The sequence below is a fragment of the Cheilinus undulatus genome, linkage group 13 (genome assembly GCF_018320785.1).
Source record: "Cheilinus undulatus linkage group 13, ASM1832078v1, whole genome shotgun sequence".
Taxonomy (NCBI): Eukaryota; Metazoa; Chordata; class Actinopteri; order Labriformes; family Labridae; genus Cheilinus; species Cheilinus undulatus.
The window spans coordinates 25,850,062-25,865,142 of NC_054877.1; the positions used below are offsets into that span (position 1 = coordinate 25,850,062).

Here is a 15,081-nt window from a genome sequence, read left to right on the forward strand (position 1 = left end):
AAGCCCAAGTTCCATATAACGGGTGATGTCAGAGACAGGCTGCAAAGTGGGCATCCCAAGAAGACGACACCCCAAGAACACCGTTTACTCACCTTGCCAGCACCTAGGTACTGTAGGCTGTCTTCTACAGATTTGCAGCCGAGGTTTGCAGGACGATGTGGCTGACAGCTCTCTGCCCAGACAATCCGGAACAGACTGCATGCAGCCAATCTCTGCTCTCATAGGACTGCTGGGAGGCCTGCCATGACTGCCCTTCACCGTCAGGCCCATTTGCGCTGGTGTCGGCAACACGTGCACTGGAACCTGAACGTGTGGAGAAACATTACGTTCAGTGATGAGTCCAGATTCTGCCTACAGCAGTTGGATCGTAGGGTCAAGTGTGGAGAAGACGCCGAGAACGCTATGCTGATTGCTGCACTGATAGAGTATCATATTTTGGTGAAGGCAGTGTGATGGTGTGGGACGGCATCTTCTTCACTGGAAAAACAAGGCTTGTCATCATTGGAGGCAATCTCAATGCAGAGAGATATCGAGATGAGATTCTGCAACCAGTGGAAATCCCATATCTCCACAGTCTGGGACCAAACTCTATCCTCCAAGATGACAACGCTCACCCCCACTGAGCGGGTTTTATCAGAGACTACTTCCAGAATTTGGGAGTGGAGAGGATGGAGTGGCCTTCCAGCAGACCTGACCTCAACCCCATTAAACACTTGTGGGATCAGCTTGGGCTTGCTGTTCGTGCCAGAATGATCAACACAACCACGTTGCCAGGCTTGCGACAAGTGCTGGTTAAAGAATGGGATGCCATCCCACAGCAGCCTGTGACCAGGCTGGTGACCAACATGTGGAGGAGGTGCCAGGCTGTTGTGGCTGTGTATGGTTCTTCCACACGCTACTGAGGCTCCTGCTTGTTCACTGAATAAATTGTTAAATTGCCAATATGTCTTTTTCTTCAAACTTAAATCATCCAATCCACCAAACACCAAACAAGAGTCAATGGCAGGATAAGCTGTTTGACATTGCCAGAGAAGAATGCATGTTCCTTACATATGTGGCACCATTTAAAAGGGAAACAAACAGGCTTTCCAACAGTATAAGAAATATTGCCAAGAAGCATTGCTACAACAAAGAAACAGCCTACCAAACACTTATTTCCTTATTTTTTGTGATAATTTTATAGTAAAGGTAAGCTTTAAAACCCAGAAAATGTGCATTAACAGGCATTTTGTTTAAAAGGCTGTCAAATACTTAAAAACTATTTTAAAGATTCAGTTACTTTTCTGTTTAATACAACGGAAAATCACCAAAGGGAAAAAAACAGATATACATGTCAAATTTTCAACCCACAGCTCTGTATCAGTCAGAGTTTATCTATGCTGGTTACTTTTCTATTATTTGGTGGAAAGATAAAACAGCAATGCATTTTAACAAAAGTGTTTACAATGAGAAGAGTTTGAGTAAAAAAGTGAAAAGGGTAATCTTTCCATCTGCTACATCTATTTTATATTGCTGAAAAAAAAACAATTTCTTGCCCTCACAAATACAGGTGTATATCAAAAATTAAAATATCATGAAAACTTCATTTTTCCTGTTATTTAATTCAAGAAGTGAAATTCGAGATTCATCATTACAAACTGAAATATTTCATGTCTATTTTTGTTTTAATGTTGATGGTTACAGCTTACAGCTAACAAAAATCTACTTTTTAAAAATGTTAGAATATCACAAAACATCAGTCCAAAAACTGATTTTTAATACAGAAGTGTTGACATTCTGGAAAATCATGTTCATTTATGAACTCAGTAATTGGTTGGAGTTCCTTTTTGCATAAATTACTGCATCTATGCAACATGGCATGGAGCCAGTCAGTCTGTGGCACTGCTGCGGTGTTATGAAGCCCAGGTTACTTTGAAAGCAGCCTTCAGCTCGTCTGAATGAGGTTCTCAATGAGGTTCAGGTCAGGCCAGTTGGCTGGCTGATGTTCAGAAATCAGTATCTCCATAAAGTCCCTCAGCAGATGGAAGCATGAAGTGCTCTAAAATCTCCTGCTAGACGTCTGACAGTGTTGCCTATGGACTTGATAAAGCACAGTGAACCAACATCCACCAATGATATGGCACCCTAAACCATCACTGACTGTGGAAACTTCACATTAGATTTCAAGCACCTTGGATTGTGAATAGATGCACTTGTGCCAATTCAACTGGTGTGCCAAAATGTGTTAAGTCTGTTCAAAGATCTACATGACCATTTTGTGAAAATAAAGACATTTTAACTATTTTTGAGAGATTGCTTTAGAGAGTTATCTTGTCAATTCTATTATTGCATGAACCCTTCAGTGGTCTTAAGAATGAAGAATTAAAGTGCAATATTTTGAAGTAAATACCAGGAAAAAAAAACTTTTACATGATTTGTTAATTTTTATAGATGCACCTGTATGTTATTATGTCACACCATAAAGTATTATCTCATATCATATCCCGTTGTGTCAGTGTTTTCAGTGCACAGTAAGATACTTGAAAGTACACACAAAACTTGGCTAACTTTTATTGCAGAGAAGTTCAGTCGTCTCCCAGACTGTTGTCACACAGTTAAAAGCAGCCACTCAGCTGAAATATCTTTCCATCTTTATACCATTAGAAGACTCTGCTGGACCTTAAGGGTCTGTTCCAAACTATAGTTTTAAGCTTGTCCATCCATTGTTCTCACTATAGCTATGTCAGGTTTTGTGTGTTATGCCCTGTGATGAAATTTACTGTGTATTAGAACCATTACCAGTGTCCTTTAAAGTTATCGCCTTTGTAGAAAGTAAATGGTATAGCTGTACAGATGGTCACTGCTGTTTTAAACCAATTGACTCTGACTCTTCTATCGACAGATTAATTCACCTCCACAGCCCTGGGGGAGCCATTATACACAAACATTTAGCTAATCACAGCCTCTAAACACAAAACAGCTATAAATTTGACAGTATGGAACCATAAACATTGATATTAAATCCACTCAAACTGAAAAGAAGAGACACTTAACTGGCTGGCAGTAAAGAATATGGAAATTAAGTTTTCATTATCATTATCAGTTTTGAAACCCCTATTTTTTTACCGCTGCTGGAGGGCGCTCTGTTCTCCCCTTTCACTGACCTCAGCCAGATTTCATGCTTAACACAATGTCAGTTTGACGATGTAATAAAAAAAGAGGAACCACGTTGGCTGTGCCCGATTTGTGATCATTATCCCGTTCTTTCTTTTTTTTAATTTCCCCTATTGTTTCTGTGAGAGAAAGACTGGTGATAAAATGTGACAAGATGGTAATATCAGCAGTATAAAAGGATAAGAGCGTAATAGTGTGTCAAAATGAATTTTTAATCGCTGCGGTTTGGAAAAGAGCAGTCTGATCCCATAAAACAGTTGAAGGGAAAAAACAGTAAAAGATTATGGGTGCAAGATTAATTCCCGATAATACAGTGATATTATGGAATGGAAATTAGAGTTGACTGAGTGTTAAACACAGTTTTATTACCACAATCCCTTTCACCCGTCACCCTAAGTATCTTAGGGATGTAACATGGGTTCTGTCTACTTCCCATTGACATATTACAGCAGACTGAGTTTCCCTGCTTTCCTTCTGCTTATCAGCAAAGCTAAAAGACTTTACTTATTTTTCTACATTATTCCAGGTCTTATAAAGGTCTGCATGTGATGCTTCTGTTGGAGGTTAAGCAGAGAAGGAGAGACTTTTTTTCAAAAGGCTCCTTGTTGTAATCTGATAGTGAAGACAGGTCCAATCTCTCAGGTCTGTGTGGGGTCTTATCACCCGTCAGGGTTCAAACGAGCCTCGTATCTGCCGCCTCAGAGATAGAAAGCGAAAGCGGTATATCAGCGGAAAGTTGCAGCTTGTGACATTTGCAGGTTGGCTGGCAGTTAGTGTCCAGTACTCTGCAATGTCAATCATACACATTCAAACAGCAGGCTGACAAAGATGGCTGAAAGAGTGTTTATCAGTCAATCCTTTAACCTCTTCAGCTGCAGATAGAAAGCAGCTCTGTGTGACAGAGAAAAAGTGGTATAGTTCAACAAATATTACCTATATAATGTTATCATTTGTATTTCTTTGCGCACATGACGCCTCTCTTTGGGATCAATTTTTGGGATCTTGCCTTTCTTGCCTCTTTTTTGCCTCTTCTTTTCTACGTATTAAGAGACGTTTTCTGTCTTTTTTCCTTTATCTAAGCTTCTAAGATAATAAGTAGAGACAGTTTAATATGCTGTAAAAATGTAAAACTCCCTTTGGGGAACATAAGTGGTTGTTGAGTCACCTTTCTGCTCTTTTTCACAATGCACGTTAAATACCTAGTTACATGTATATCAAGGATGTCCAGAGGATATTTATCATAAAAAACACCTTTGTGTAAAACCTGTTTTTTTAATTCAGATACACAATGTATTTTGGAATAAAGTTGCTGATTGTATTTCCAAAATAATTAATAACTCTTTCTTTTATTCAACTCTGTGATGTTAGCATCCATGTTTTCTAGCTTGCAGTCTTCTTACCAGCAGCATTGTTTATGCAGTGGAATCATGTGAAACCATTCCTCCCTGACATAAATAAAACAACTCACCCCATCATAACGCTGCTAGTCAAAAAATCCACAGGGCTTCTTTTCATTAGCATATCAAAGACTCTGATTTATCACCTTTATTTGGGTTTTTATCTGTTTTTATTCCTCTTTTCACACAATGCAAGAAACTGTAGAATTTGGCACATGAGTTTTCAGATTGTCTGTTTGGCATCAATATAATTTCCTTGTGTTGTTTCAATGTACAGGGGATGGGTAGTGTCCTTTATTATCAAATATAGAGGAATCAAACAAATACACATTCACATCTATAAATATGGTTTGTAGTAGTTCGGGGATGATTGAGTTAAAAAAGTAAAAAGACAAAACATATATAAATAGGGTTATAAAAAAAGAGATGCACAAATTGTGTAAACAATGGCCGATACAATGTTTAAAATGATAATGTAGCGGACTACTGATTCCAACAGTGATGCTTTTTACGTGACCTCTTTTGCTGCAGCAGTACCACTCTACTAAATATGCACATGGAACGATATGACAGAGCGCTTTCCTCCAGTGCCTACTATGTTTTTAATTGCGGTGTCTTTTTCATTAAAACTGAACTCCATAAGGTGTAGGTACTACACAGTAAACCAACGTTTCATTTCCGTGGATAAATTTGACATACTGAGAGGGAAAAGATGTTAAAAGTGCCGTCAAGTGCTTTCAGCCTCGTGCCACATCAGATTCCCAAAATGCTTCACGTGTGGTTCAAAACCGCTGTAGTACATCTCTGCACTTTAAAAACAGCTTTTCTTTCACAATATGTGAAATTCATTCACGAAAATGATATATTTACTGTTTAGTACTTACACCTTATGGAGTTCAGCTTTTATTGAAAAGACACCCAAATTTATAAAAAGTTTGCAACTGAGGTGGGCGGAGAATGACATTGCTGTCAACACCCAGCTAACTATTTGTCTCATTTGACATGTAAACAGACCAGAATTTGTCCAACAGGTGACTCTTGTATTAATCAGCAGTTTTGTATACTAGTTAACTATCTTTAAATTGTTACAATAAAAACACATAAACATCACCTGCTGACGTCAGTTCATGCAATACTATGTGCCAGTAGGTTGGTATCAGCTGATACAGATGATAAACTGATGCATCTGTACATCAGCTAGTGTATAGACTGTTGGTTTAATGCAATGCTTCCTAAAGTGTGGGCTAGGACCTTTACCCCCATATAAAAACCATAAACATGATCTTTAAAAACTGATCATAAAATACTAAATCACATGTTAAGATATGTCTTTAAAGACCAACAACTAACATAATACAGCCAGAAGATTTAACTTTCATGTCACCTTTTCAATATTTATTTTGTCTGATGTGTGGAGTGGGTGTCATGGTTTGACTGGTGCTGAATTAACTGATGATGCTCCAATAAACATTCCACTATGCTGTATTAATGTCAGGCAAAGGCTTATGGAATCACAACATACATTTTAAATGATTTATCTAATAAACAGGGAAATATGGGTGACTTTACAGATGCCTGTTTAAACAAAATAAATGCTGGTGTCTTGCTAACTGTACCAGATGACTATGCCAGCACTTTGCTGTAGCGTTAAGGTCTGAAAACCAGGCATTTGAAATCCTCTGTTTATGAAATAGAAATAATGAGGCAAATACTCTGATTTTTATGTTATGATTAAATGAAGGTTATGGTCATCCCCAAAAGATTTTCAGGTCTCAAACTGGGCTGCAGTGCACCAACGTTTGCGAAAGGCTGGTTTGATGTATTTGAATTTATTAATTGTTCCTATTTTCCATGTGTTTCCATTGAAGTCCATCATTTCTGCACTACATTTAGGAGTCTTTAAGATCTAATCCTGACATAAATGTATTAACATTTGTTATCAGTCACAGTGTAATGGACTGAAATGCTAAACATCCCCAGTCTGAAGTCAAAGATTCTTCTTTGGTGCTGGTTTAATGGGAAAATAAAGTCATTTTCACTTACAGCAGGTATAGCGTACATATAATGGCATATCTACTATTTAATATATATTTTGTGTCTTTGCAGGTCTGGACAACATCCAGAGGATTGCTGCTCAGGGACGTTATGAGCTAAGGATCGACATGAAGGACGGACAGGAGTCAGTTTATGCCAACTATGACAAATTCTCCATTGGAGATGCAAGAAACCTGTACAAGCTGAGGATAGGAGAGTACAATGGCACAGCTGGTAAGTTCTTTTTGTTTTAGTGATTTTTTAGCTCTTCATTTTGTTTGCACTGTGAATTTAAGCTTCGAGAGCAACCCGCCTCCTCATAAATATGGCCAACATGGACATCAAAATCAAAAGTTTTTACTGTTTTATGTCCAAAAATGCACCACACAGTATCAGAGGGCAGAGTCTGCACTCTCAAGCTTTTAAGTGAAAATGCTCTCTCATTTCACCTCTATCATTTTCTCCACCTGCCTCCTGTCCCCTTCATCTCATCCTCTCAATGATGTCTGAAACACTCCTACACATCACCGCTCTCCTCCTCGCTTCTCTATCCATGTTTCTCTCAGCCTGTCAACACAACCATATGCCAGAATTACCCATCATCCCCCTCATGTTTGCAATTATAACTCTCCCTCCTAAATAAATTCAGAGAGCCGGCAGCAGGATTTCTCCCCTCTCCATCTCCCTCCCTCCCGCCTGCTCACTCGTTTATGTTCCCTCATCATGCCGTTATTCACCAAAGCCATATGCCAACACATTACCCTGTACATGCTGATCTAAAAAGGTCCTCTCTCTCTGTCTTTCACTCTGCTCTAATCACAGGCGACTCTCTGAGCTACCATCAGGGCCGGCCCTTCTCCACTAAAGACAGAGACAACGACATCGCTGTCACTAACTGTGCCTTGTCCTACAAAGGAGCCTGGTGGTACAAGAACTGCCACAGGGCCAACCTCAACGGCAAATACGGAGAGTCCAGACACAGTCAGGTCAGTCAGTTGATAAAAAAAAGCCCTGCATATGACTGTCAATAATCAGTCGGTTTATCAATAATCCAGCCATCATTTAGGGAGTATCAATTAAAACAAATTAAATCCTTCCCAAATAATGACAGACCACTTCTACTTCTTGTTCCTCAAAAGCAAGGATGTGAATTGGCATCATGGCAAACTAACCCCCTTAAGAACTCCAGACTCATCATGTGTCAGCCTGTTTGTGCTGATTAAATTGAAATGAGGGACCCAGCAGCTTGTTCTGGCCCCGAGGTCCCCTGGCCAGGTAGATAGTTTCTGTTTAATTTTTCCATGTTGTGGGATAATTGGTCTCCGAGATTTCAGCCGCTAATCCAAAAAGCATGGGGCTGAAATGCATCTGTGGTGTTCACGTTATTAAAAAAGAGACATTTTTTTAAACTTCTGTGTCACCTCACACTGAACAACTTCACTTATAGAAAGTAGTTCCAATAAAAACCTGCTTGGATTTCCTTGGATTGTTCACAGTAAAGTGAACAAGTTTGTGGAAATAATCATTGCTGCTCATTTTTGTAAATCCATTTTTAAATCCTGAGGGCACCACAAATATCACCTCCTGTGAAAACTCAAGGTTGTGTCAAATACTTCACAAAAGCAAACCTATCATCATGGCCTTTAACCACCTGCTGTTTTGGTGGCTTTACATGAATCACAGACTGATTATTTGGGCTTGATTAAAGGTCAAAATGTCTCATTTTGAAGGGCCTATGATTTGTAAATTAAATTATGTACATTAGTAACAGATATCTGTCTCTATGCTTGTTCCACTCTTTGACCTTATCAGGAAAGGAAAAAAGCTAAAGTATAGCAGCTCCAAAATATGCAGATTTCAAAAAAATGTTAAGAGCTGATGCCATTTATTACAAGGCATATGAAAAAGTATTCATCTCCTTGGATGTTTTACCCTTTTGTCAGTTTTGTAAATCAGTACTGATCAATATGTTTGTAATTCTATTTTGACCAAAGAGAATTACAAACAAAACCTTTCAGATGCTAATGGGGAAGCACATTTCAACAAAGTAATGTCAGTTAAACTAAAACAATGATAATTATGATAATAATGATTTCAGAAATATCCCTTTCTTTAAAGTGACTGACCTTATTCAACAGAGGTCCAGCCAGTTAGTGCTAGTAGTCTCGGTTAGTGAAATGGGGATCACCTGAGTTCACTGAGTGTGTCTAAGGTGATTGTATTATAAAGTCACTTATGTACAAGAGGTCCAGTCACTGCATAGTCAGTATTCCTGGCTACCATTGCACTGTGAAGACAAAAGAACATTCCGAGCAATTCAGAGGAAAGGTTACAGAAAAGCAAAAAAAATCCAATGCACTGAACATCCCCCAGAGTTCAATATTATCCATCATCAAGAAATGGAAGGAATAATGCACATATGTAAATCTACCTGGATCAGGCCACCCTCACAAACTGAATGACCGTGCAACAAGGAGATAGAAGTGAGAGAGACCACCAAGACACCAATGACTTCTTTGAAGGAGTTACAAGCTTCAGCAGATGAGATTGGAGAGACTCTGCATACAACAACTGTTGCCCAGGTCTTCACCTGCAAAGCTTTATGTGAGAGTGGCAGAGAGACAGACACTGTTGAAAAAACTAATTAAATCTTGACCAGAGTTTGCCAAAAGGCACAAGGGAGACTCCATGGTCAAGTGGAATAAAGTTCTTTGATGCTTTTTAGCCTTCAGACAAGACACTATGGCAGACACCAAACACTGCACATCACCAGAAACACACCATCCCCACTGTGAAACATGGTGGTGGCAGCATTATGCTGTGGGGATGTTTCATAGGAGCCTGTCCTAGAAGGCTTGTAAAGGTCAAAAATAAAATAAAAATCTTGGAGGACAATCCTATTCAGTCTGCAAGACAACTAAAGTTTGGTACTAGATTTATTTTCCACAAAGAAAATGACCCAAAGCATACAGCAAAAGCTACACGGAAATTGTTTAAAGAAAACAAGGTGAATGTCCTGGAGTGGCCAATCAAAGCCCAGATCTCAGAGAATTTGTGGCTGGATTTGAAAAGAGCATTTCAGGCTCGATCCCTTTGCAACCTGACAGAGAGTGATGCGTGAAGCGTGAAGTCATTCATTTTACTTTACATGCTTTCATTTAATTGAAATCAGTTAGTATAAATCTGCTGTCTTTGACTTCAGAGAGTTTTTCTGTAATTTTTTTGTCAAAAAAAGCCAATTTTATTAACCGTGATTGATTTATGAAATAACTAAAGGGGTAAAACTTCCAAGGGGGTGAATACAGGCACAGTGGATCTTTTCATATGTTTTCATATGTTGAAGACATATGTGGCAGTAAATGAGGAAATTGGGTTACTTTTAGTTTAGTTTTACATTGAGTTAGTCAGCCTCCTTTTAAACAAACAAACAAACAGCACAAGACAAGACACACTAGATAAGTGACCCAGAACTCAAAATAAAATGTCAACCCGTAACAAGTTAGAAATAAGCAGTATAAGACGAGATTAATTTGATTTAGATGGGAATAAAACTAAACTGTTGCTCAATAACAACTACTTAAATGTGCCCTCACTGAAAACAAGATGAAAGAAAATAATACAAAGCATCCAAAAACAAAAATTTTACAGGATTTTCATCAAACCCCAAAGATTTTATATAAAGCATGTCAAAAATGATGAAACTTAAGTGTGAAAAAAAAAAAAACATAGAACACAGCGTCTCCTGTCTTCATGTTGAAATATGGGCTGGCGCTGTTGACAGTGTGTCCGGTTCTTTTGACAAGTGTCTGATACAGTCTCTCTTTCTCTCCTGCTGGAGGAAAACAGCGAGGTGTTGTGTGAAGCTGCGATTAGGCTGAACTACAAAAGCTTTAGCGCGTCACCACTCCTCTCGCTGTGCTCGGCACTCTTTCTCTCTGCTGCATGGTGACATAAAATGAGACCAGGTGGGAGCAGAGATGGACAGGCAGAAAGACACACAAAGAGAAATTGCCTCTCAGAGTGAAGCTGCAAATGGAAAGTTTGGCCATGGTGCAGATTAGAAGGGCTGGAGTGAGACTGTAAAATCACTTTATTCATAATTATGCTGGCTCTTAAGCAAGGGTTTTAGTCCCCCTGCTTTTTATGCATCTGTTGGTTGAGATTAAAATACACTTTTCACATTCAAATCTTCACACTCGCCTTGTATTTCACATTTCCTGTCTTTTTTGCATACTTTCACCTTGCCTGTTGATTCACACTGCTTCTGAAAACCACTCTCCTCCTCACAGGGTATTAATTGGTACCACTGGAAAGGCCATGAGTTCTCTATTCCTTTCGTGGAGATGAAGATGAGGCCGTTCAACTTCCGGAGCATCAGCAGCAAGAGGAGGCGGTCCGCCCCTGTATAAACAAACAACCTCCTACCAGCTCAGAGTGGTGGATAAACAGAGTTCAGACGATGTTTACAGACGAGCCTCTGCTCTCTGTGGGCCTCACCTTTGTGCTATCTGATGCCTTTAGTGAGGCTGTGAAGAAAAAATTAGGTTAAGAAAATAGCTACTAATATTTTATTAATCTTAAGTTGTAAAATAATAATAAAAACAGCCCTATCAATATTCCACCAACAATCAGAAAGTGTCATGACCTCGGATGAGTCGAGAAAGTATGAAGCAACGTCTGACCTCTGTTTATTCACGCTCATCTCCAGCTTTAGCTGTCTCTCCCTGCTGTACTTCTACCCAGATGATAGAGGACACTGTATGTAATTTATTAAATACTTTGAATGAAAAAGGTTCTATTTGCTGTAAAAAAATATGGAAAGGCAAACAAAGAAGCTTCTTTTTTCTTTGAGATTTGCCTTTCACTGTGATGCAAGAAAATGAGCTCCAAAAATGCCCTCAAGAGTGTGAGAGCCAACGTTATTTTAAGTGTCGAAAAATGACAACTTTTAACAAAAAATAGACTGTATATGCCCTAAAACCCCTAAACTGTAAGATATATATATTTTTATAGCTGATATTGTAACAAAAGTCCATCTATTTAATATAATTTGATGCTTTGGTTTTTAAGCCTAATTATAAAAATGATGAAAATTACTGGACTTGAGAGATCAAATTAAACTTCACCGAGCAAAACTGAACATCATTCATAAAGCAGTGCACCAGCAACAGCTTCATTTCCTGGGATTTTATTTATTTTACTCCTCACTGTTTGTCTTACTGTTCATAATAAGGTCCTCAGTGTTAATAGATGAAGCAGAGTATAAATTAAACATCCTATGTAGCCACACTGAAACAAACAGGAACGCAGCAATGCTTCCTTATTATTAATTTCAATTAATTCTTGACTTATTTCATGGCTTTTAATATGAACTCTTTGACTTTGTTTTAAAGCCAACAACTTGCACAAATTAGCTGTCTCAAACTTGTTGGAGGTGTTGTGATTGCTTGCAGATATGGTGGCACAATTATGAAAGAATCGGCATGATAGGAGTCCACCTGCTGATTGTAATGATTCCCCTTGAGTCTGTCACTTTTCAGGTTCTTTCTTGACAGCCATGCTGCTCCGCTCTCTTTAATTCAATGTGAGCTCTAAACTCTCTGCAGGAGAAAGTCGGGATGGGCTTGGAGCAGGTTTTACTGTGGCCTCTTTGTGGCTGTTAGCTGAAATTAACTTGTCAAAGAAAAGCAAAGCAGGAGGTGGAGTAGAGCCTAGTGTTTTTTTTTTCTGTACCCCCTGCTTTGTTTTGTCTCTTTCCGGTGAAACAAAAAAATCAGCAAACATGGCAGGGAAAATTTTCTATTAGCTATGCAGGCATAATTCATTATTCTTGATTTAGTGTTCAAACTGTTTCACAGGACATTTATACTGATGCATTCAACAGAGTGCAGTTTTCTGGTAGTGTTGTTTTTTCCTGCAACCTCTGTTGCAGAAGAATGTTCTTTGGAGTTTTGAAGACAAAACACTAAAAACAGATAAAATCCCCTTTGTGTGGCTTACACCATTGATAAAAAACAAATTTAACAGCCCAGCCCAGTGCAACCTTTCAAGATTGATGCCCCCATCGCTGCAAGCAACATTCAGTCTACTGTATTCAATAATCCAAATATCAACAGCTTTCCAGTTATGTTCTCATATTTCTCAGATCCTTCAGTTTTGAAGTCAGAGCAGACAATCTGACTTTTATTGTATGACTGTGTATATTTTTATTCTTTGTTTCTTTTTTCCGCCCTTTTTAGACTTGAAATGTTGACCCTTCCCTCTATAACTACTAATATACTCATGTAGCTATAGAGCTAACAATACAGTGATTTTGATGTGTTCCCCTCTTTAGAAGCAAACTTTCTGAATCATTTCCCTTTTAATTGCTGTATTCTTAACCATTGTTGTGTTTAAGAACGGAGGGAGACTTCTGCATGCTGAATCATTTTCAGTCATGAGCCTATCGTGCATAAGAAATGTCAGAATGAGTTGTTGTAACACATTTCTTGACAGATCTGGGTAAAATGATGCTGCTGAAAGGGTTTGTAAAGCAAAAGATGGAGATTACTTTAAATAAGAGGCCTGAAAAGTTTGTTGGAAAGTGCCCTCAAAGGCACACTAAAACAAACATGGCCTAAAATGTAATTTATTACAAACCTTTTCAACAAGTGACCTTTCCCAGGTCTGATTTATGTCTCAGTGTCTAAGTGACTGTTTCACAGCCTCTCATGCGATCCATCTCCCATAGTGATTTATAGTCCAGTAGAGGTTTCTCTGTGTACTTATTTCATTAATACTTAGACAAAGTTTGCCTCGGTGCATTTTTTGTACAAGGAACAGAGGTCATGAAGCTTTGCAGAGAAAGGTACAGAGTGCTGTTTGTGTTGTGGAAAATATGAGGTGCTTTTAAATCATTTTAAATTAAAGCTTATATTTATTTCAGGTTGTTTAACATATTTGTTCATCAAATATTCATCAGAACAAACTTTCTCTTTAAATCAATGTGAACAAAATGCAAAAATCACATTTTGAGTTAAGGTGTCTAGCCGTAGAGAAGCCTCTGTCCTGATTTTTATTTTGGATGAACTTTGTTTATCTGTTTGAAAAGTTCTTTTGTTTCTTGGGACAAACATCACTTACTGTAGTGCAAATATATCTGAGGAATATTTCTCTTCATTGAGATCCTTAAAGCTCCTGTGAGGGACTTTGACTTAGTAATGAATCAGCCTGAAATTAATATTGGCGCTTTAATTGTAACTACTAAAGCAAACAAGACCTTCAGAGAAACAAGTGAATATGACTAAATATATGTTTTATAAGCCTGTCATCCCTGCTGCAAGGAAGGTGGGAAAGCAGCAAGCCAACAAAACAGCCTTACAGAAAAAAAACATGTATGCCATTCAAATGAAGAAGGAGGAGAATATTATTCATTTTAGATAAGCAAAGAGCTAAATTGTCCAGCTTTGACAACAGGGGGCGCCAAAATTGATACAGCTTTACAGTTTCTCACAGGAGCTTAAAGGAAAACAGTGGAAAAAGCAAATACAAAGGATGCATTGTTCTTAATATTACCTCCTAGTTACTGTGAACGTGGAGAGGATCGATTTTTGGTATTTTCTTTATAATTTTCAGGTTTATCTGGATTATTTAATCATAAGTCTCAGTTACTGGAATCAACATTGATTTGGTTTGAGCTTCTTAAACAAAAAATTGCTCCTCTTGTTTATTTAATTGCTATTTATTTTCCATGTACTCTGATTCTACAGTACAGCATTAAAAAAATACTGAATCAGTAATGATACCAGGTCCTTCAAGGTATCAATAGAAAATGCTGTATTTGCTGCGTTTACTTCTACAGGAGCATTAAATGATACAGCCACCATGTTTGGTGGTGTTTGTTATTTAAGCCAGATTCTGTATCTGCAGTGATTTGAAAAACTTTACATGAAAATGGGAATGTTGACAAAATGTGATTTTGACCGTTTGACAAGCTTGTATATGCTGAAACGATGGAGTTGTTGTTGGATAACCTTGGATATTACTGTCTAGTTTGACTTAAACATGTACTATATAGTTCCTTTTTTAATACATTTTCTACATATTAATAAAAGATATAAATAGTCTGATGTGGGGAGTTTGTCTCTTTGTTATAATATGCTGAAGATGCTGTTACACATCAAGTAAGCTGTTTGTGTGGGATTTTAAATCCATGTACATCTTTGGAGCAACAAAACATTAGTTTAATTTGTTCATGTTTTGAAGTAGATCTGTGGGTGCTGAAACTGCTCCTCCTCTATACCTGCTGTGAAATAACGAAGTACCAAAAGCCAGCTGGCTCCATGTCATAAACTTTTCAAAGTGTCTTTACCTCTAATTGGAGGTCATTAAAAAGTAAAGTGAGGCCAGCAGCCGTGAGCAGCGAAAGGTGTTGATGTAAAGGTCTGCTGGTGTGATTTGGCTTCAGGACCTTAAGTTTGTGCTCATGTATGGACATGAAAACATACCTGAAGACTAA

General features: G+C 38.2%; 1 protein-coding gene across 4 annotated transcripts in view; it reads left to right on the forward strand.

Moving 5' to 3' along the window:
* Positions 1–14,549, forward strand: part of tnr (tenascin R (restrictin, janusin)) — a 288,572-nt gene extending 274,023 nt beyond the window's left edge. For all 4 annotated transcript variants that reach the window (XM_041804243.1, XM_041804241.1, XM_041804240.1 and 1 more), the window contains 3 exons: positions 6,657–6,818; positions 7,407–7,570; positions 10,874–14,549. In XM_041804243.1, coding sequence (XP_041660177.1) covers positions 6,657–6,818; positions 7,407–7,570; positions 10,874–10,993 — 446 coding nt within the window. In that variant the 3' untranslated portion in view covers positions 10,994–14,549. The remainder of the gene's footprint in view (positions 1–6,656; positions 6,819–7,406; positions 7,571–10,873) is intronic.
* The last annotated feature ends 532 nt before the right edge of the window (positions 14,550–15,081 follow it).